The following is a 23,104-nucleotide window of genomic DNA, read 5'->3' on the forward strand; positions in this document are numbered from 1 at the left end:
ATTTTTTTAAACATTGTTTTATTTCTGTGTGGCCTCATTCCAAATGATCCATGGACAAAACATTACACAATCACTGCCTGACTGACTTCCTCTTTATGCCTCTGTTCTAATTTGTGCAACTTTCATTATTAGATTTTGTTATTATTTACCCAAACAAATTCCCTTTGTCTGTGATGTAAATTGTGCTCACTGTTACCAGTTTTTGTTTATTTCTTAAGGAAGCTGATTTGACATGAAAATTCTCAAAAAARGTACACTTGATTAGCTTAATAATGACTGCAAAGGAAAATCAGCTGAGCATWAATGTTGCATTTTCCTTTCAATAAACGATGATAAATTACATAATTTGTGTTGGGAATTTAATTCTTCCCAATTTATTTAATCTAAAGCACATTTAATTTTAATGATTATTATTCACAGTACCAGAACTAGAACTGTAAATCTTGATAGAAGATGAGGTTTGTGTCTCATTGTTCAGTGTTTGGAGTATATTTGATTAAATGTAATTTGCTTGGACCATAAAAGAAAGGGATAAAACTATATTTAATTACCTCTGCTTTTACACACAGTAGATTTACTTGGTACTATGTGTTTAGGAAGAGTACAGTTAAGCTGCGGGAGAGTGTTGTACCTTCCATCCTCCTGGTGTTTCACCTTGCTTATGCTGGGATAAAGCAGTGAGAATAGTTAGTTACCATCTGTCTGTTTTTTGCAGAACTGCAGAATACCTCAGCCAGCTGTGCTGACCAATCCTGAATGCAGACCAGTCAGCCTAGGTCAACGAGCCAGGCCTCTAGGACCTATTGGCTAGTGCTAAGCAACAGCCAGCCAGCCATCAGGGACAAACTGCATAGCCACTGTGGCTGAGATGAGTAATGCTGCTGCCACCCAGGGCTTAAAGCATTTAATGAGAGTAATAGCATCTACACGCAGAAAGACAGAGTGACAGCATAGATTACGTGGTAAATCTTTGGGATAATGAAGAATCCTGGGACTCTGACTGGGGAAGTAATAAATTTACTCCTGTAAGAACTGCAATTACCTCTGTCACTGGCTGCCTGTACCACTGTTGTGCAGGAGAAACGGAATGATGCATCCCTCTTTAACATCATTAATTATTAAAGAGAGGAAGGAGTGGATTATTAGACATGGGGAAATTCTAAGATTTGTTTGGGGAAAAAAATGTGGCTCATTTGTAGCAGGTGAGTAGAGCTTACCTCTGGAATTAGTTCTCGCCATGTTGAGCTACTTGTTTTCCTCGTTTTCTGTCCTGCAATTATCTTAAGACTATGGTAACAAATGACGTGGTTTTCAAGCTTTCGTTAAAGGCGGAGAGAATTACACATGTAGGCCAGTGAAAGTAGTGACAAAGTAGGACTGAGTGGTTACTGCAAAGAAATATATTTGAATTTGGAGTTTTTAAAATCTGCCGGTGTTCCGACGTTCTGTGCTACCTATCACTCCGTCCTACCTTCTGGCAATGCGCATTTGCAGATCGATGTTACGTCACAGGTTGCTTACTCAACAGATTACATGTCGGAATGCGCTACCTGTAGAAGTTTTTTTTTTTTTTCATTTCTTCAAAGGTTACGCTAAGTTTTATTTAATTGAGCAGCTATGTTTCTCAAACATATTAGCATAAATGGTTCTTATTTTGCTGTTTGCCATATTGTTAACTATAAACAAGAAATTAGTCGTTAGTCATTAGTTGTTTAGCATAGCATCACTGTCACTATAAATACTGTTAATAACAACAAATAAGCATGTTGCAAAAGAAGCACGTTGCAACGGCAGGATATTTTAATAAACGATTTAGGGCATCTGTTTGTGCTACCTAACAGGTAGGATATCCCGATAAGGGATGTTATGACACCAACTTCTGCTACTGTATTTTATAAAACATATGAAGATCAAATAAAAGCATTTGGTGCAACAAAATATGCTACCTAAGTATTTTGTTAAAGTTGAGTAATCCGATGAAAGGATTAAGTGCGTCAACAAATGCTACCGCAATATTTTATAACAGTAGCTAGAATATTTAATGGATTTAGTATTTATATATCCATTAAGGTCCTGATGCATCTCAGTAATCCAGGTAAAAAAATCAACAAGAATATAATTGTATAGGTCTTCTGGACCGGTTCTTCTCTAATGAAACGTTTCGTCTCTCCTCCAAGAGACTTCTTCAGTCTGAGAGTTTCAGGCAAAATTCAGGCTTTTAAGCCCTGCCTCCATGTGACTGATACTCACATCACATGGCTATCGTTGACACCTAATTAACACCTATTGTTAACAGGGGTGGAGTGATACTGGCAATAGCAGCGCTGTAGGAGGGGGACAACTGAAAACGGAGGCCTCCACCTCTGTTTAATGATGGACGGTCTTTCTTCACAAAAATGGCTTCTTTTACTCCTCTCTCAATCCAACGTTCCTRTCTATCAAGAACGAGAACATCCTCATCTCTGAAAGAGTGACTGCTGGCCTGTAAATGAGTGAAAACTGCAGAGTTCTGGCCATTAGAATTAGCTCGTCTGTGTTGGGACATTCTTTTGAACAGTGGTTGCTTTGTTTCCCTGATGTATATTCCCCGGGTGTTTCAGAGAAACTGAGACATTTATTTTCTAAACATGATGTCCCAGTGGCTTTCAAACCCCAAAACACATTACGGCAAAGGCTGGTTCACCCCAAAGATCTGGTGCCCCGGCACAAACAGAGCAAWGTTGTATATGCTGTTAAGTGCCAGGAGGACTGCGACCAGTTATACATCGGGGAAACAAAGCAGCCACTGTTCAAAAGAATGTCCCAACACAGACGAGCTACATCTAATGGCCAGAACTCTGCAGTTTTCACTCATTTACAGGCCAGCGGTCACACTTTCAGAGATGAGGATGTTCTCATTCTTGATAGAGAGGAACGTTGGTTTGAGAGAGGAGTAAAAGAAGCTATTTTTGTGAAGAAAGACCTTCCATCATTAAACAGAGGTGGAGGCCTCCGTTTTCAGTTGTCCCCCTCCTAGAGCGCGGCTATTGCCAGTATCACTCCACCCCCTGTTAACAATAGGTGTTAATTAGGTGTCAACAATAGCCATGTGATGTGAGTATCAGTCACATGGAGGCAGTGCTTAAAAGCCTGAATTTTGCCTGAAACTCTCAGACTGAAGAAGTCTCTTGGAGGAGAGACGAAACGTTTCATTAGAGAAGAACCCGTCCAGAAGACCTATACAATTTTTTCTTGTTATATCCATTAAATTAAATAAATTTAAATCCATTAAATTAATAAATTATATATATATATATAAATCTGGTGCGGTGTATGTATTTTTTTATTTTAAAAGGTTTGGAAGGCGATATTCTTGTGATTTATTATAGGGGTTTTCATTGTGTATAGTAATTTTTCCAGTGCTATGTCAAGCATAACTCCTAGTGGATAGCATCAACAGTTAGACTTAGCTATCAAGCCGCGCTGCGGTAGCAACATCTGACAAGGTAGCACAGTTCGTCAGAACACCGGATTGATACAGAAGTAGGTGACCTCTCAGCAAAGGCTTTGCTGTTACTATGGAAGGTGTTTATTTAAAGGTCAAAGCCATTAAAAATGGAGACACAATGGTAATTGTGCTTTATGCTCATAATCAGCACTTACCTTTGTAGAGATATAGGACCCACCAAGACATGAATTATTTTCATGATGCAAGTGGCTGCAACTGTCCTACTAATCTTCGTTCCAGTTGTAGATGGATTTTACTGCCTTTGCAGTCCCGGTTATGCCGGCCTGAGATGTGAAGAGGACATTGATGACTGCATCAACAGCTTATGCAGTTCCAGCTCAGTATGTAAGGACCTCCATCAGGTAAGTAGGCACATTTTATTTTCTTTGCCACTATAACATCATGATATTATGGCCTTTTAAAGGTTTTAAAATGACCTTCTGTCCTGTAAATCACTACAGTTTGTAGCTTTTCATAAAATATTAACAGCCCCTGCATATTTCCTTCGACGACTGCTGTGTAATGTTTGAACGCATTCCTATCGGAGTAAAATGGTGCAACTTTAAGAAAGAAACAGACTAAACTGGTAGCCCGGCTTTGATAATGAAGAGGGAAAAAAAGAGGATACCATTTGTAGMAAATCTTCAATATACATATATATTTTTTTCTTTTTTTTAGTGTGTTTATTTTTTTATGTCAGCAAGTATCTGCTGTGTTTATGCACAAGAGGCAGAAGCAGCTGATGATTCATCTGATCACTCATGTAGCATGTTTGCTACATAACAACTGATTCACAGTAGTTTTTTTCCCCATCTGCCCTTACGTGCATCAGATCTCTTCCACACAAAGAAACATAAAAACTAAGTCAAACTGAAGGCTTTGAAAGTTATTATTTTTTTAGTTTCATTAATATCCATACAGTGGTTTATGAAAAAATATTTTGGTAACAGACAAAGCATTATCGTCTGCCTTGGCCTTTTGACGCGGGTGATAACAATCACCAGTGGGGAGTTTTAAAAGGTCAGACTTCAAGTAAAAAAAATTAAATAAACAACTCTTCTAAACACATTTAGACTTTATTTTTGGTGGTCACAGTTTGTCCTCTGTAGTTTATGTGACTTCAGTACCAGCAGCATTGATTTGTTGCAGCTGCAAACATGCCTTGGGAGCAGCATGCTGTTCACCAGGGGTCTCCTTCCAACAGCTGCTTGTATGCTAACAGATTGCAGTCGTGACACAGATATGTCAGAAATAAAAATTTTGACATTGTTTTCTGTTTTCCTTTTTAACTCTGATAGCGTCTGGCGCATGTAGCATGCCCAAATTATAAATGAGTGTTTAATAATTGAGCAGACGGAATATATACGTATTTTTTTGTAAACAAAATTTTTTTTCGGAAAAATCAGATTAGTTGATAGAAATATACCAGCTGTTTTTAACATATGAGCCTAATTCTGATAATATGAAGAAGTAGTAGTAGCATACAAGAGGCCACAATTACTTAATTTTTGGCATTGACGTAAATCTTCGAAGACAAAAAATCCCCCACAAAAGAAGAGATGTGTGGAAGATGCGCGAATCTAATGCAATTTTACTCAATGTTTTCAAGTCTGTTTCTCAGGTATATGTTTTTCCTAAACTCATTATTCAAATAGGGCCACTTTTTGGAAACTCCTTCACATACTTGTTTACAGAGCAGCTATTTGTCTCTCTGAACACCGTGTCCCACAGAGCTTTAGCTTATTTTGGAGAATTGCCGTCCCTGAAGGTGACTTAGCAGCAAAAATGAGATTATGTTCTTTTGCCAGGGGGGGGAGGAATTGGAGTCTCCTGGAGGTATCTAATTTATCATGAGATGGTGGCATCCCCACCCCCACCCCATCGCTATCATATGAGCCTGTATTGTAAAAAAAAATCATATAAGACCAAATTTAACTGCTTCCCCTTCAGTGTATGAAATGAAGATTAGCATTCATCCAGCTAGAGTCGCTTAAGACCTTTAACAGGAGGTTAGCAAATGACAGTTCTGAAACAGCTTTTGACCATATGCCTCTCTTCATAACGTATGCAGAGAGGAATTTAAATTAAGCTCGCACGTTGGAAAGTATCAGACAACAAACCTGTTATCCCCCATGCTGTGATATATTATCATAATGRATAATGCAATGATGATTAAAGGACAAGTACACATAATGTTTTACACAGAAAACCAGCCAGATTAGCAATGTTAYCATGTCTTACTTTAGTGGTAAGTAGAATGAATATATGTTTGGGGGGAAAAAAAATCAAATAAAACCTCGTAAATCCTGTTCACACATGGTTTACATGTTTGCTTTTCATGAACATAAATTCACAAACAAAACAAAAAAAGACAAAACACAACCATCATGCTGCATGTTTGTGGGGAAAAAAAAAATCTCATATGATACATGTTGAATGAAGCTGAACAAACAGACTTGCATATTGTCCGTAGGGTGGAGAGTAGGAGGAATACATCTGCATACTGGTAATGTGAAAATGTTAGACAAGCACGACTCTTCCTCAGTTTAAGCAGATTTCCACAGCAAAGCTTTTGTTGTGAGTGGGAGGTTTCATTTTGCTTAGATATTTTTTTGACAAATTTAAATATTTAAAGAATTACATCATTTTTTATTTTAATTAAAACATGTATAGACAGCTGAACCTGTAGGGAAAATACCYTCTGACTACTATGGGACAATTTAATTGATTATTTCTGCAGACATGGAAAACAGTGTGACAAAACAACACCGTAAATTTTCAGTTTTTCCCAGTTTCCTCTCTTGTGATGTGCTATAATATGTCATTTAGTTGATCTAAATAGTGTTTCCATATTTTTATGTTGCAGAGTTATGAGTGTGTGTGTCATTCAGGCTGGGAGGGGCAGTACTGCCAACGAGAAACTGATGAATGTTTATCGCAGCCCTGCAAAAACAACGCCACCTGCACAGACCTTCTCGACGGCTACAAGTAGGTGTGGGATTTGGCCCGAGGGCAGCGTCCTCACGAGGTGCATCAGCCGTTTAATAAATTCAGGAAAAGAAGCTGTTTGGAGATAGCAATATGTCCTTCCTCTGACAGCAGAGATAATGAATTGCAGATGGCAGGTAAAACAAATGAGTCAATCAATGGCTCGCAGCGTGAAAAGGTTTCAGGGGATCTGTGACTCAGTGGAGAAGAAAGCTGGTGCGACTGCTTCGGCTCACGTCCCTCTCTCGCCGGGGAGGTGTAAAAAAGGGGACGGAGGAGAATGAAGGGTGAAGTGGTTGCCGGTGTTCTGGTACGCGGTGCCACTGAGTAAAATATCCACCTGCCACAGGAACGAGCACTGTAAACTCGCACGCTGTCTGCTTCTCGCTTTCTTCTGCTCTCTATCTGCGTCTGGCATGCGAGCAGTTCCATTTAATTCACACTTAGAGCTCTAACCTCCTGTGCCCTACGTTCAGTCATCCAGAATTAAAAGCCGCTCTGACGAGTTGTGCAATTAACCTGTAAATTTCCCCCCACACTGTCTTACACAAAGATACAGGACAGAAGTGCTGCGACATTATAGTTGTGTGCAGAAGAATGTGCCGTGTGGTCCTTCTCCTCAGCACACCGCTTTATTTTTTAGCACAGCAACATCTGGAGCCCTTAGAAGTGTGAATGCTGAGTCAGCATTAAGACTATTGTTTTTTTTTTATTTTTTGGTACTGTTTTGCAATCAAACTACTTCTACATACTTTGTGTTATTTTACCTATTAATAAGCCTATATCAAAACATAAGTACTATTCTGTTGGTATTAGTTTTTTAGCAGAGTTGTAAAGTAACAAAGTAAAAATACTTTACTATACCTACTGTAAGTAGAAATTTGGTTATCTATACTTAGGTAACTATTTTCCAGACTACTTTTTATTTCTCCTCATAAAGGCCCTGCTATGTTTTACACAGTTTATGCCAACTTGTGATTTTTTTATGTCTAAATTAAAGTTATGTATTTAACCATTTCGTTAGCATTACAGTATGAACAGGCCTAAAGCTAGCTTCTATTTGATTTTTTGGATTCAATCTACAACATCGATATCTTTAAAATGTTCATAATTTGGCATAAGTTGTCTGTGACAGGGCCTTTACATTTTTTTTAAAGATAAGAAGTACAAAGTCATTCCTTGTATTGTATTTTATTTAGGCTTGTTTTCATTGAAAAATGTATCCAGATGTATGGTGCCTCCTGGATAGAATGAATTTGATTCTTGAACACATTTATTCATTTCATTTCTTTAAAAAAACAACAAAATTTATGTACAAAAACACATCACAAATAAAATGAAAGGCGACAGAAAGAAGAAAAAAATCTTATATCTGCACCTTTTTTTCTCAAAAAATAAATTTAAACAATGATCTACAAAAGAAAAACAATCTCAAATCCTTATTAAATATCATTTCGTATGAATACACATTACATTGTTTCATATTTCTGTAACAAAGTGACTTTTATCATTCTCTTAAACATAAATATTGTTCTGGCCTTTTTGGCATCACTCTCCAGATTGGTCCATAGTCTTATTCCTTGTATGGAAGTACACCGCTCCCTCAAACTAGTTCAAAATCCAGGTTTCACAAACATCTCTACCCCTTTCAGATTATAACAAATTTCTCTCTTAACAAAATTCAGTTGTGTTAAAAGGCAATTAATAATAATTAATTAATAATTAATGAGCCTTATACATAACCTGTAAAATATTATCAACCAACTCATAGAACTTCAATAATTTCAACTAATAAAATAATAAATTTGATGGGTGACTGTAGTGTTTTCTAGCAATACTTCTTCCTAGTGTATCCCCAATTTTTCAGCATTAAAATTTTAATATAACATTATAATCATTATGGACTTTAGGAAAATGGTCATTTGGGGAGGTCACCTCTCACTTTTACTTAATACTTTTACCTTTAATACTTAAGTAGATTTTATAGTAAAAAAAATGCTTTTGATACTTATCAGATACTTTGAGTTTTACTCGAGTAGTATTTTTAACTTTCACCGAAGTAATTTTATGGTAAGATGCTTGTACTTTAACGTAAGTATCACTTTGTGGTATTTATACAACATTGTTTTTTAGCTTATGCCCTGCTCATTTTAGCCTCTTTTTGGCTTGTTTTAACTTTAGTGACTCAGCTTTATCGTCTTCACGTTGCACTTTCACTGAAAATGTTTATTTAGAAAGTGTTTAAACTTTCATATAAATGTTCCACTCTGTCCCTGTCTGGTGCATTAAAGGTGTTTATGCTCGCCGGGCTGGACAGGTGTGGACTGTGCAGAGGATGTGCACGAATGTGATTCTGGACCCTGTCTAAATGGAGCTGAGTGCAAAGAGTCTGACATACCTGGGGAGTTTTCCTGCACCTGTCCCCCGTTCTTCACTGGTTTTCTGTGCGAGCAGCCCTACGACCCTTGTGACCCTCTCCACAATCCATGCCTGCACAACTCCACCTGCCTGACACGCTCCGATGGAACAGCCTCTTGCAGATGCCCAGCTGGTGAGTGAGCACACCGCCACAGTCTCATGCTCACAGGCTTTTCATTTTCTACACGTTACTACATTTTCTAACATCGCTGAAAAGTTTAAAATACAAATAACTCTTTTTTTTTCCCAAAAGACGGGCTTGTTTTCACCTTCAGTCTGAAAAGCTGTTTTTAATAACTATAAACAGAGACATTAAGGTCTGATACACCAATCTGGACCTCCTGCCACAGTAATTGTGGACAAGACATGGCTGTCAATGAACCAATTTCTTTCCTATTTTCAATAATTCAGATGCTTGTTTTTCTTTCTTTATTCACCCATTAACTCATTTCCAGTCTTCAAACAAGTCAGTTCTGAGAAAACCCATTAAACCCTATCACCATAGTTTAAAAAAAATCCCTTTAATCATGTCTCTTTATTTTCCCTACGTTCTAGTCGCAGCAAACCCTGGCACAAAAACAGGCTGTCTTATTACTCACTTCCTTGTTATGAATGATCGAGAATAAAAGCAAAGTGATATTTTTAGATTTAATGGAATTCATCAAACACAAGTGGGCTTTGATTTGCTTTCTACTGTTTACAGCACTTCCCAATATATTTTACTTATTTTTTTTCTTGTATTATGCTTTTTATTGAATAGTTTTTTGTGGAAAAGATAAAAAGCAAAAATTAAGGAAGGCCACATTAGGGGCTTTCCAACTAGAAGCTGATGGACTTAGACTGATCCCTCACAGAAGAGTTCAACATTGGCCATCCATTCATCAGAACATGTCGTTTTTAAGTTACAMATTGTATTTGAGCTGAGAAATACATTTTTCACCAACGTCCATACTTATTGCCTAAGTTAAGATGTTATAAGGTTGGGCTGTAACTAATGGCTCTATCAGCACAGAGATGAAACGATGTTGCCAGATAAAAATAGAGCAGCTGGGTTAGTTTCAGAAAGCTTCCTTGGAGAGGAATAGGAAATTGGGAACTGGCTGCATACATTACAACAACAGCTTTGCGTGGGCTTGGTCGTTTTCACTTCACACAAGAAAACTGTGACTCACTACTTTTTTCTTATTATTTACCATAAATCCAACCTACACAGCTACAACTTTATCACAGAGTTGTTATACAATTCTTAGCTTGACTTGTTTACCATTCAATGTAGGTTATGTGTCAAGGTAATTATGCAGGCTTTGCATTATTCCCAGGCCTTCTTCTTTTTAATTTGTCTGTGTCTGTCTGCCGCATTTCATGCCAAACACAAACTGCATTACACACTTTGTAGATGAAAACTAAATGCTTAAATGTCATCAAGCTTAACTTGACATTCAAGTACATGGCTTTCAGTTTTGTTTATTTGCCATTCACAAAGCTTGCCATGGAAAAATTAGATGGGGTGAATCAATTAAAAGATACATGAAAAAGCCAGTTTAAGTAATTACATGAAAACAAAGTTTTTTATCAATAAGACAAATTTGCTGGAGAAGTTGGATACCACAGTAACTATCTAAGGATGGACATGGATGTTTTTTGTTGCTGAGGTTGGATATCAGTTGGATTCTTGTTGGTTGGATGCAGTTGATGTGCAGCTGTTCTACCCATTTGGCTGCATTCAACAGTTAATTACACACATACTTCAGTAAGTTTTAAAATAAGAAACTAAGCCTATAAAGAGATTCCTAAAGACATTTTTTACATAGTAGTTTAATTATTTTCAGTTGTACAAATTATGTGTATTACATTATCGTTTTTATTAGTTTAAAGGTTTTTATTAATTAGTTTTTATTAGTATCATGCAAAATTCATTTTTTAAGTCTCTTGGAGTGCAGAAAAGTTGAATTCAGTCTTTCCTGATGCTTTATATTTAGTTTGGTTCACATTTTTCAGTCCGTTCAGTTTTCTCTGTTTTCTGCGAAACTTTTGAACTATTGCATCAAATAATCTACAACAAAAGTACCATTAAATTCTCAACAATTCTCATAAATCCATTAATTCTTTTCTGGTTCTGGGTCAGACTCTGGCTCCAGCATGTAAGACTGGATGGACAAGTCTTCTGTTGTTGACATCTTACAATTTAATTGTAAATAAAACGTTTCTGCATCGCTAGAATACATAAACCCCTCTCTCAAACTGGAGTGGACCGGTCTGGAAGCAGGAGGTGGGGGCGAAACTTGATGCATCTTAAAAGTGCAGAATGTAACTTTTCTAAAAATATATTTTTAACGTATTTGTTCACTCTGTCACTATCTGCAGCTGAGCTCTGTGTGTTACGGTGTGGCTCACCTCCTGTTAACAAGCATGCGCGCTCCCGACTCTGGGCCCTGCTGTGGGGGAGGAGCTTAGGAAGGGGAGCTGAGAGCAGGGGGGAGGGACTACAAGGTTGTATCTGTTCAAAATTTTTCTAAGTTTTTGGGTTTTCAAGAAACTACATACAGCAGCTTTAAAGGAACAGTAACACATCCAGCTGCTTTGAAACACACCAGAAAAGTGGTGAAAGAGGGGCTGATAGTCAGAATAAGGAGGAATTTAAACCAAAGCTTTGTAGTTCCACTTTATAAAGACGCCAACTGAATGATTTAAATGTGAAAAGAAAGATTTAAAAGCATATGTGTACTTTAAATTATCCCATTCAGCTAGGTTTTGTTTTTGGTGGGGGGGTCACCCTTAGACTAAAATCATTATTAGGTTTTGGTGAATAAGGTGTTTGTGAAACAATTTATAACTAAGTATATATGAAAAATGTAAAAGATATTTTTACACAAATTAAGGCCAACCTGTGATGATTTTGTTTCTCAACAAGTAGGAAGACTAGTTGATCTAGTAATGAAACAAAACATTTACTGTTTTACTTAAATAGCAATAAGCATCTCATTATTAAGGGGTTTTGTTCTCATCAAGATTTGCATCTTTATTTTAGCCTGCTTTAAATACATAAGGTAGCTCCAGATGGGTTAATACAGAGAGTATTTCATTGTCAGTGATAACAGTATAGAAAAGGACATTTTCAGTAAAAATCTTGGCATGTAACTGGACGAACCATCTGTCTATGTCTATCATGAATTAGCCTCAACTGGTCAGATCCATGAAGCAGAGCCAGTTGGAGCCAAACTCTTGGAGAAACAAGTGAGGATAAAAGTAGAAACATCTTTTTTCCACTTCTAGTGGTTTTACTTTTTTATATCACTTTGGTGGAGAAAACCTATTTGGCTCTAAGATAACTGAAACATCAGTGCTGTTTTATGGAAATACTGGATTACATCCATGTAATCCACATGTCGCTGCCCATGGATGCTTTTTGAGTCTTATGTTTTTCCTTTAGAAGCCTGATCCTGGAGATGTTTTATCAACTGAGTCCAAATATTTGTAATAAGCTTAAAAGTAATGAAATTAAATTGAAAAAAAGGATATGAATGTGGATATGTGTGGATATGAATTAATAAAAATGTGAGCCTAAATCTGTCAACCTTTGTTTTTAATTTTGTGGTTGAGATGTGTTTTAAACAGTACGGTACAGTATCTCCTGCATGATCAAATCAACATGTCATCAAATAATATCCAGAATTGATGCAAATATGCTACAATATAAAACTATTTTACCTCAAAAATATGCAGTTGAAATATTCTGATACCTTTGACAACTTTACAAGAGTTACACAAACATAAAAGCACAAACGTTCGATAAGTTTTACTCATCATTTTACCAACATTGCATGATTTGTACCACAAAAAAGTCTGATTTTTAAATATAAGGCTGTTCATATGACAAAAGCAAAACTTTGATAGTGGATTCTTTTTGTTACACGTTTTTCTGTCGGTCTTCTCACCATGTAGATAAATGCTTAAATTGTGAGTTAATAGTTTTTTTCTTCCAACTTGCTGTGCTGAATGCATTATAAAGTTAAGCGTGTGGTCATAGTTTTCCCAAGACACTTGACTAAACTGTATCTGTCTCATAAAAAGGTTGATGTGGCAGTTTTAGTGTTCACAGTTCGACGGGATCTAAAAGGCAGCCATTAGGAGGTTTCTACTGGGACTAGCATGAAAGGGATTTATAAAACGCAGCCACAATAGAAATGAGTTTTGTCTACAAAGGTAGACTGTGTGAACCTGGAGGGCAGAATAAAACCAGAGCCAGCTAAAAGAATTGTCTTAAAAGAAAATACAAGTGAAGTGGTCTTTTTTCTTTTTTTTTCCTGATTGTAGAATGATCCCTGTGAAGATTTTGTTCTTGCTTACTGTGACTCTGTGCTGAAGCTCTGGCCAGGAGGCTTAAGTCATCTTTCCTGACCAGCACAGATGTTCTACTTTTCCCTTAATGAGGAGCCTCTTTAGGGAGTGTCTAATCTAATAGAGAAACAACCTGAAAAAAGGAGAGTTGAGGGTAGAGGTCTGGGGTGAGGGGCTCCGGTCGACAGCTACGACAAATGAAACATCTAGAATCATTCAGGCCAGGTTGCACTGCAAGGCAGACTTGTGTTCAGCTCTGAGTTGTGTACACGATCGATGAGCTTTGGTGGTGTTGCTCAGTTTGTGACTGCACATGCAGACAACAAGAAAACGATTTTCTGATGCTTTAAATATAAAAAAATACCCCTTAGTATGAGTTTTCTTTTACAAAAACATCTGGAAAAAAGTTAAAGAATTTTAAATAATAGTTAGCAAACTTATATTCAGCAACCAACTCTCTCATTGCAGTTGTCCAACATTTTCTCCACTGACCAAGTGGTCATGATTTGATGTGGTATCTCAGGTCCATTTGTTTAACAGACTGATGCTGACAGAACACATAAATGCAGACATTTGACTCAACCATTTATTTATTATTAATGCAGTTTTATGATATGTCCATAAGGGATGTCCCAATCTGATGTCATTATCAGATATCGGTCCAGTATTAGCCAAAAAATGAATATCGGATTATGTCGACCTGCATCTAAAATCACTGATATAAGCACACTGATACAAGCAGTCTATTCCAGTAGTCTGCTCAGGATTTCTATGACCTTGAATAGTTTACACTTTAAAGGTACATTTTATTTTTATTGGATTTATTGAGGTAATTTTTCACGGTCTACTATTTTGTTATTGTATTTAATTGTACAATATTCCCGTTTGACCTGATCAAGGCTTTTTAAGATTCCACGCTACAAAAAAGTAATAAAAATATGTAGGATATGTTCTAATATTGACATTGGCCAATACTCAAGGCAGCAATGTCTGTATCATATCGGAAGTGAAAAAGTTGTATCGGGACACCTCTAAAGCCTGGTGCACAGGCACTCATCACGATGACAATAAATTTGCGATATATATTGTTCAGCCCTAAACCCTAAATTTTATTTATATTTTTTGAAAGGCTTAAACATTAGTTTTGCCTATTTAAAATTTGTATGGCATCATGAAAACATCAGTTTGAAGTTTATATCGATGCAAACAATATGTTATTTTGCTTACATAGAATTTTTGTTTTTGCCSAATAAAACACTACCATTTGATTGTCTTCGATAATTTTTTTGTTTTGTTTTATTTTCATAATGTTTATAAGTTATATGAGTGACAGAGAGGTATTTGACTGGGAGGGCAAACAGTTCAGTTGGCTTTTTTTTTTGCCCCTTTCTCAATTTAGGAAGCAATCATTTCTGCAGTATAGTGAATTAATTCAGAAGATCTGTGTGGTCCCTTTACGTGCACAAACCTTTTAGTCTCCATGGCTCAGAGTATCCCCAGAGGTACTCCAAGACAGATGGAAAGCAAACCCCTTTATTTGCATGGCATGCTACACTAGCCTTCACCTTCCACAAGATTGAGATTTCCTCCTARCAAACAGTTGGTTAATGAGCTACTGTGGAGCCATGCCAGCGAAAGAATTGACACATACCTAATATGTGTTGAGAGAATTTGCTTCCAGAGATGGGTTGAAAGATTGTGTTCATTCATTTTATCGTTTGCAGTAAAAGTGACTAATACCAGATGTGTTCAAAGTTTTAAACCAGAAGCCCTGACAGATGTAGATGAACATGTGTTCCCTTTCTTTGTTACATTTTTATTGATCCATAACACATTCTGGATCAGCGACTTACTGTATTTTAAGTCCTCATTGTACATTTATGATGCACCTTTTTTGTTTTTATGAATTCTAAACTTATAAACTATAACAGATTACATTTACTATATTGCTTTATATTYGCTCATAAGATGTTAAATTATAGTAATAAAAACTTTATAGAGGAGGATAGTGCCACACTAGAATTTTTTACACAAATTTCATGTTTAAGAAGGAAGAAGCCAGTGAAGCATAAAGTTGCAGACTACACATTTCCACACTGCAAGTACAAAAATGTGTTTTACCACTATTTCAGCAGGATGTAAAACTTATCTTTGCTTCATACTTATCAATAAGAGACGTGCAAGCAATGGTTGTTTAGTGTTTAAAGCATAGTTCATAGTATGTAAAGATCACAGAGGGCTGGTGTCTGGTCTAATATTCAGAAAATGAGTTCACACAAAAGTAAACKGACATTATTATGTAGATGATGTTATCAGAATAAGAATGTGCTTCTCGGCAGGCAAAGGTTACAAAAAATGTAAGTGATATTCTATTACTCAGGGTAAAAGGTTGTTTTTCGTCTTCAGTTTTGAGACCTCTGTTTCCAGCCTGAACAACTGCTGCATAAACAAGGCAGGCGAAACAAAACAGCGTTGGTATTTAACCCTTGAATGTTCCACAGCTGATTAAAAATATACCCACAAGGTCTCTCCATATGTTTAAGTCTGCACTTTTGACCTGCTTATGTTATGCAGTGTACTCAACAGCGTGGAGTGAATTTCAGATATGATTGCTTGCCATCAAACGTCACGCCTGGCATGCTTTAGCAGAGGTCCAGTCCACATCTGGACACTGGATGCATTTCAAAACATATCATCAATAAACCGAGGCATATGTGCTAGAAAGTGCACCAACAATCTCCTGGCATCCAGGAAATGTCATGTTTGAAGAGTTGAGAACCCAAAGGTTCAGACATGGTAGACATGGGTGCAAATGGAAAGCTCTAAACTGGTAAAATGAATGGGCCGATGTGGTGGCAAAAAACAACTACAAAAATCAAAGCTAGAGCAAAATTGAGCCAACTGAATACAACATTTAGTATTTTTTACCAATATTAGAGAGGTGTTGTCATGTTTTAATGTTATTGTATTGTACAATAAAAGAACTTAGATCTCTGGGATAATGTATTGTTTTGTGCGTATAATCCCCCCCTCATTGTCATTTAGTACAAATCTGCTTTTTTCCAAAATACCTTTCATCTCACGACCCTTGGTGTTAGCACAAGGTTAGCTAAACTGTAATTGATTAATTAATAAAGCCCCAGCCTATATCGCTGACCTTTAGAGCCCTACTCCTCTTCTCGCTGCCTCAGATCTTCCAGTCGAAGGTTGTTAATGGTTCCACGGACTAGTTTCAAGACTAGAGGGGATAAAGCCTTTAGGGTCGTGGCCCCCAGGCTTTGGAATGCGCTGCCTCTAAATTTGTGCTGCCTTGATTCTCTTGAAATTTTCAAAAAGCAACTGAAGACCCATTTGTTCAGATTGACTTTTAAAAAAAAATTTTCTCCAACATGTAACATTTTTATCGCATGTATGCTTTGTTTTATCAATCCTGTTTTATCTCTTGTGTTTTTATGTCCTCTTGTGGTTTCTGACCTGTGAAAGGTGTTATACAAATAAAGTTTACTTACTTACTAATTGATGACAAAAAGTAATATGGATATGGAACCGATGCAGGGTGTAAAATGTAAACTGTTTTAAAATCTTGAATTTTAAATTGGCCTATCCTCATTTTGCTTTTGAACATTTGCCCTCGAGCAATGCCAGTATGTTGACTGATTGACATATTTTTGCTAATATTCTTGTGCCCAGCAAAGTCTATTAATATTTTTGATACCCCAAGGGAGAAAAAAACCTTGCGTCAGGCAAAATTTATTATTTTATTTTAGCATTTTAAAAACACAGTAATAATTGCAAAAAGAAAAACCACACTGTCCAGTTGCTGGTTAAGCCAAAACACATACAATAGGTTGCCCACAGGCCCAGGCATCCCTTGAAAAAGATATATTTGATCTCACTTGGACTTGCCTGGTTAAATAAAGGATAATCTATAAGCATAAGATGGATGGATGGATGGATGGATGGATGGATGGATGGATGGAATGCATTGGTAATGGTAAATGGAAAATATAAGAGCATGAAAAGGCAAGTAGCTATGATATGGATTCGTTCCCTCGTAATACGACAATTTTGCATTTTTTCTGTACGTTTTTATCCAGATCTGAGATGCACTGAAATTGCAGAGATGCCTAAATATTTTCATAGAGACAGAACTCTGGTTCACTGGAAATCTGTGGTTTAAAATGTAAATAAGGAGGGTAAAAGGACAGTAGTCCCTTGCAGTGCGTCTATTCTGCTGACCACTTTTACACATAGCTCTTTTGTTATACTGTGGTCTGTCCATCTGGCGGTTAATAATTCAAGCAGTTGTGGAGCAATGTACAGTACTTATATTTTCTTGAGTTTTTCAGTAAAAGTTTTTTTTTTCTGGAGATTCTGCAGAACAAGCTGAATCAAACTGAAAGCTCTGGATATATCAAAGATCATAATCCTCACCGTGCTGCCTGCTTTATCCATATGAGTGAGCTCACCCAGTGAGGTAGATTGTCTAATCTCAACTCTGACCCTAGGGTAATAAGTGAAGGGGCTTTGAATCCTGAAATGTGCTCCATCCATCCAACCATTTTCTGTACACGCTTCTTCCTTTTCAGGGTTGCGTGGGTCACTAGTGCCCATTTCCAGCAGTCACAGTGCGAGGGGCGGGGTACACCCTGGACAGGTCGCAAGTCCATCACAGGGCCACACAMYSKYKKCATAGAGACAAACAACCATTCACTCTCTCACTCACACCTAGGGACAATTTAGAGTTATCAATTAACCTAACAGTCATGTTTTTGGTCTTTGGGAGGAAGCTGGAGTACCCGGAGAGAACCCACGCATGCACGGAGAGAACATGCAAACTCTACCCAGAAAGGTCCCCTGGGACCCTAGGGTAACAAGTGAAGGGGCTTTGAATCCTGAAATGTGCTTTCTAGCTTAATTAGGTGGGCCTATAGAAGACACCCACCCACCCCCACCCCAAGACATTCATGTCATCATTGGTACAGACAAGAAAAATTTCTTCCACAACTTTGGAAGTTTCTCTTGACCGAGTGTGAGACTGAAGAAGTCCTGAAGTATCTCAWGCATCTGGTTGGATTGATTTATTCCAAACCTACTTCCTTCTTTTGGCTCAGTTTCTCCAGCTGGCTCGTTGCCATCTTTACCTGACCACTGGATATAAAGGAGAGAGAGGCAGAGTGGGTTTATATGTTTGTTTTAATGCCAAGGCAGGTGTTGGTCAGGCTGTGTCGAGGTRTTTGTGGGAGGCCGGTGTGATTGAGGGCAAGTGGGAGAAAAAAAGTGCTYTCCATCTTCTTGACGTAAGCTTGTATCACATATTTCAGCTCTTTGTCCCTGTCCAGGTCTCCATCAGTGTCATCACATTTCACCTTGAAGTTTGTGGGGTTTTTTTTTTCAATCATGACTCATTGTCCACCTGAAGCTTGCACTTGCAGTGATAATGGAGCATTTGCAAGGTCTTTCAACTCCTCAGATGTAGACCTGGTAGAATTTGAAGGTTATTCTCATTTTTGCCATCTATATAAGTTAAAAAACACATATTTCTATGTTCTGATACCACACATGTCAAAATAGTGGAGTGAGAAGGACCTACTCACTAAAAGGTCATAATTTTAGGAAGGGTTTGTGAATATATCATTTCTAAAATGTTGAAACACCAAGCAATAATATGAATATATAAAAATAGATGTAAGTTTTGTGAGTGCTGACCTGTACCACTCCCCCTCTACCCCCATAACTTTGTCATTTAAGCAATATTGGTTTTCAACCTTTGGAATTTACACATAAGTTCTTGTCTTTCACTTGAATAAAAAACTGGAATTCAATCGGTATGCTGGCGTAATTGTAGAGCATAGGCAATATACTGCAGACGCATACTGAGTCACCTCATGTATAACCATTATGGCAGGTCATTTAATAAGACTCTGCATTTGGTGCAGACCCAAGAGACGAGACACCTGCGCCTTGACTGTTCCACACAGCTCTTTCCTTTTATTTTTTGCCATTTTCAACATCTCAAAGAAATGTTTGACTTTTAAACAAAAGGGAAAAAATGAATAATTTTGCTTAGAATCACAGGCAGCAAACATTTTCTTTCTAACAAAAACAATGTGGGTGTTGTAGTCTAGTTTTACACCTGACTGAACTATAACAGTATCTTGTTATAGTTGGTGTAAATTCACATGAAAGAACATGAGCTGGAAACGGTTTGACATGGTTTCATACAAACAGACAGGCTGCCTGAATCAGCCACGGTTTAAAGTACTGCCTAAAATGTAGACACCACAGTAAACTTTTGAAAAGGAAAAAAAAAGAGTATATCTGTGGCTGACAGCAGCTGTGGTTAAGTACTTCAACATCACAGTGAGAAAGAGGTTGGTGGCTTCATTTGTACATAATGGATAAAAATAGGCCTTTGACGGAAACAGCTGTACGGTAAACAAATTTTAAATAAACTCAGTGTTTAATCATTTTGTGCATTCATTTGCAGAACTGAAGAGGTGGTCCAGGTGTGGAATAGAGTGGTAAATAGGCTTCACTAGCTGGTGTTTACATGCAATTTTCTATTCTTAACCTACTTATTCTAGTAACCCAGTTTTTTGGTCTGGACTCAAATGTCTTGATTGTGAGAAACAGGATGACTTACATGAATTGTGGTTTATCTGTTGACATCGAGTTGTTCTTTTTTTGTAAATGAGCCTTTGATTTTTTGGATAGCATATGCGTGATGTAACAAGAATCCAAACCAAAATAGACTTTGTTAAAGTCATTGAAGTTGTAAGAAAAATACGTATTCAATAGACTGAAGTCAATATTAAAACCACCGTTGTTAAATAAAATGATTTGTAGAAAGAATCAAACCATACAACACCAGAATTCTGGAACRGAGTGAGGTTTATTGCCACCGGAGCTGACAGGAAACCACACTGGCGAATAGGGCTGTGTATTGGCAAGAATTTGGCAATACGATACATATCGTGACAGAGGGGTCAGGATACGATATTTCCCGATATATTGCGATACTGTAAGCAAGGCGATATGTTGCGATTTTTTTGCCCAAAAATTCTATTAAATAAAAACCTCTTACCAAAAATAAAATAAAATAAAATTCATTGTCTCAGAAATTCTAATATTACAGACATACCTTGGATACATTTAGCTGTGTTCTGCTTTGTTTGTGTTTTATTTTATTTGTTTCATATTTCTTATTTCATCCARGTTTTCAACTATTAGACATGCGCTATATGCATGCCTGCCTGCCTGCCTTCCATAACGTTGGAAAAAAGGGCGCACAAGACACTTAATTTGGCTTAAAATACAAACATTCTGACAAATAAGTATCTGTTTGTAACCATACCTCAGCTTAGAAGGCAGAGGGTGTCGGTCTTTTCTGCTCAGATTCAGCTATCCGAGCATGAAGCTAATGTTTACTTACAATGCTAATGCTACCCTTACTCTCTGGCGCTCAAGAGGTAGAGGAGCCAAATGGCTGGCTCACTGTTGCCAACTAGTGGTCAGAGGCTGAACTACAACATAAAAATGAACGGCTGGCAGGAAAGTTGACATTTTAAACCTTAATTTAAAAATCGATACAGGGCTTTAGAATATCGATACAGTATCGGGAAATGAAATATRGCGATATTTCAGTGTATCGATATTTTCTTACACCCCTACTGGCAAAAAAAAAAAACAGGAAGTACATCAATTTTTACATGGTTCTTCAATGCCTGCGTTCYCCCCCTACTGACCTACGGCTGAATCACAGGCATTCAGACAAAAACCTCATCTACTGTTATCATAACGTTTTAATTATGTGTTGTTTTAATTCGGACATGTAACTAATCTATATCAATCAAAATATAATAGATTAAAAATTGTCAACATTATAAAATGGAAAACCTAAAAATATAGTGTTGTGCTTTTAACATCAGTACTAACCTCTAATAACTATAAATTTCTTCAAAGTGATGGATCCATCCATCCACATGATTTGTATGTGCTTTTGTCAAACACAAAACAGAACAAATCAAATATTCCCATGTTGTCTTGACTTTTGAAGATCATCATAAATAAATAAATCTTAGGTACTGCACAAATGAATGATCTAAACACTAATTGATGAACAAAAAGCACAATAAATTCATTTTAAACTCATAAGGTCAGAACTCTGTCACAAAACCCTCAATCAAAAGGCTTTTTTTTATTAGCGCAAAATAATCCTGCCCAGATTTAACCATCAGTGACATCTGACATTTGATGTTATGACAGCACACAGCTGAAACCACGGATAGAAATCGTGATCTATAATGCAAAAGCAGCAGGCTATATAATTCTAAAAGGGGACCCCTTCTTTGACTGAAAACCAAAGTCACTGCTGTGGCGGTCCAAACCAACTTCTCTTCACTAAAAATACATATCTCACGATTCAATTGAAATGTCAATCAATGTTAGTTCAGTAACCACAAGGGAATTATGCACAATTTCTTCTCCTGTGAGACAGTTACTGGCAGCTGCAGTGATCACATGCTGTAACTCCTGCCAGATGATGGAATGACTTTGTGGGCTCACGCCTTGGGTATCCCACTCTGTCAAAGAGAAGCCTCCAGTCACTGCTTAGCGGCACAAGATGCATTACATTGCATTGACATTCCAAATGGTCCCCAAGGTGCGCCACCATGACTTTGACTGACAGAGCAGCATGGGAAACTGTGTTGTCCCATAATTCACCAAATGCTRTGTTCTCTTTGTGGGTCTCATGTGTTCATGTTGTGACCCAAGATGCACAGAGTTGTGTCACTCTCTCTGTTTTTCCTGTGTTTCCTGTTAGTCACCATGACAAGTTCGGGAAAATGAAAATAAACAACTGGCAGACAATGCATTCATACAAATGTTCTTTTTTGCCATTTGTTATTCGCGTAGTAGTACATTTTGAAAGCACAAACAAAGTAAATTGGAAATAACACTTTATACTTGAAAATGATAGTCACTGGTGCTGTTCTGTGATGTGCAGCATTACTTTATAATGCAATGCTGTCAAACAGAAAACATTTGCAAGGTTGTTGTGAGTATAAGAAATACTGTGTGAAAAATTACAAATTCAAAAATTAAAAAACTGTTTTTAGCTAAACATAAGTTTCACCAAATTGTACATCTCTATCTAATCCATAAGTATCTTATTTTCAAAAACAACACTGATGAGGATTTGTTTAATGATTCAATTACAGTTAAATCATAGGAGAAATAATTTCTGCTTTATAAAAACTTGAAGACATCTAATGCTATGTTAAATTTCCTCAATAAAAATTCCTAATTATCTGGGTTGAATGCATCCTGTTGCAAAACTTAGCAATGTTTGAAATTATCTAAATAAGAAAAAAATGTTGGTGTTAAATATGTTTGATTCAACTTTAGCTGTTTCTTGCTTTCAACTGGTTCTTAGGTTAAATTTGCATTAAAAAATAATAATTGGAGCTAACAATTTTGATGACATAATTAATCCTTCTGAAGAAAGTAAAACAATACCTCTTGTCTATTACTTTTTGCATTGTAAATGCAAAATAAAAAGTGTGATAAAAATATATTTTAAAGAATATTCCCTGCCAGTCACTTACACTGCTGTTGAATTAGAAAAACCTACTAGGACTTTTAAATTAGCATTACAGATTAGTTATTTTTGCAGCTTTATACAACTCCTGATCAAAATCTTAAGACCAGTCAAAAAAGTGCAAGAATTTCCATTTTGCACTATTGGATCTTAAGAAGGTTCTAAGTAGAGATTCACAATGTTAAAAGAAGAAATCAGTGCAAGAGACAAGAACTTTTGAGCAGGGAATTGTCTGAAAACTGCATTTACACTCAAACATGATTTTTTCA

The 23,104-nt window shown here is 36.9% G+C and overlaps 1 protein-coding gene across 1 annotated transcript in view; it reads left to right on the forward strand.

The window, feature by feature from the left end:
- Window positions 1–23,104, forward strand: part of eys (eyes shut homolog) — a 205,300-nt gene that overhangs the window by 64,362 nt on the left and 117,834 nt on the right. Inside the window, exons 23-25 of the mRNA XM_014010919.1 lie at window positions 3,728–3,849; window positions 6,354–6,475; window positions 8,767–9,026. Coding sequence (XP_013866373.1) covers window positions 3,728–3,849; window positions 6,354–6,475; window positions 8,767–9,026 — 504 coding nt within the window. The remainder of the gene's footprint in view (window positions 1–3,727; window positions 3,850–6,353; window positions 6,476–8,766; window positions 9,027–23,104) is intronic.

The sequence above is a fragment of the Austrofundulus limnaeus genome, unplaced genomic scaffold (assembly GCF_001266775.1).
Source record: "Austrofundulus limnaeus strain Quisiro unplaced genomic scaffold, Austrofundulus_limnaeus-1.0 Scaffold0, whole genome shotgun sequence".
NCBI classification, from domain to species: domain Eukaryota; kingdom Metazoa; phylum Chordata; class Actinopteri; order Cyprinodontiformes; family Rivulidae; genus Austrofundulus; species Austrofundulus limnaeus.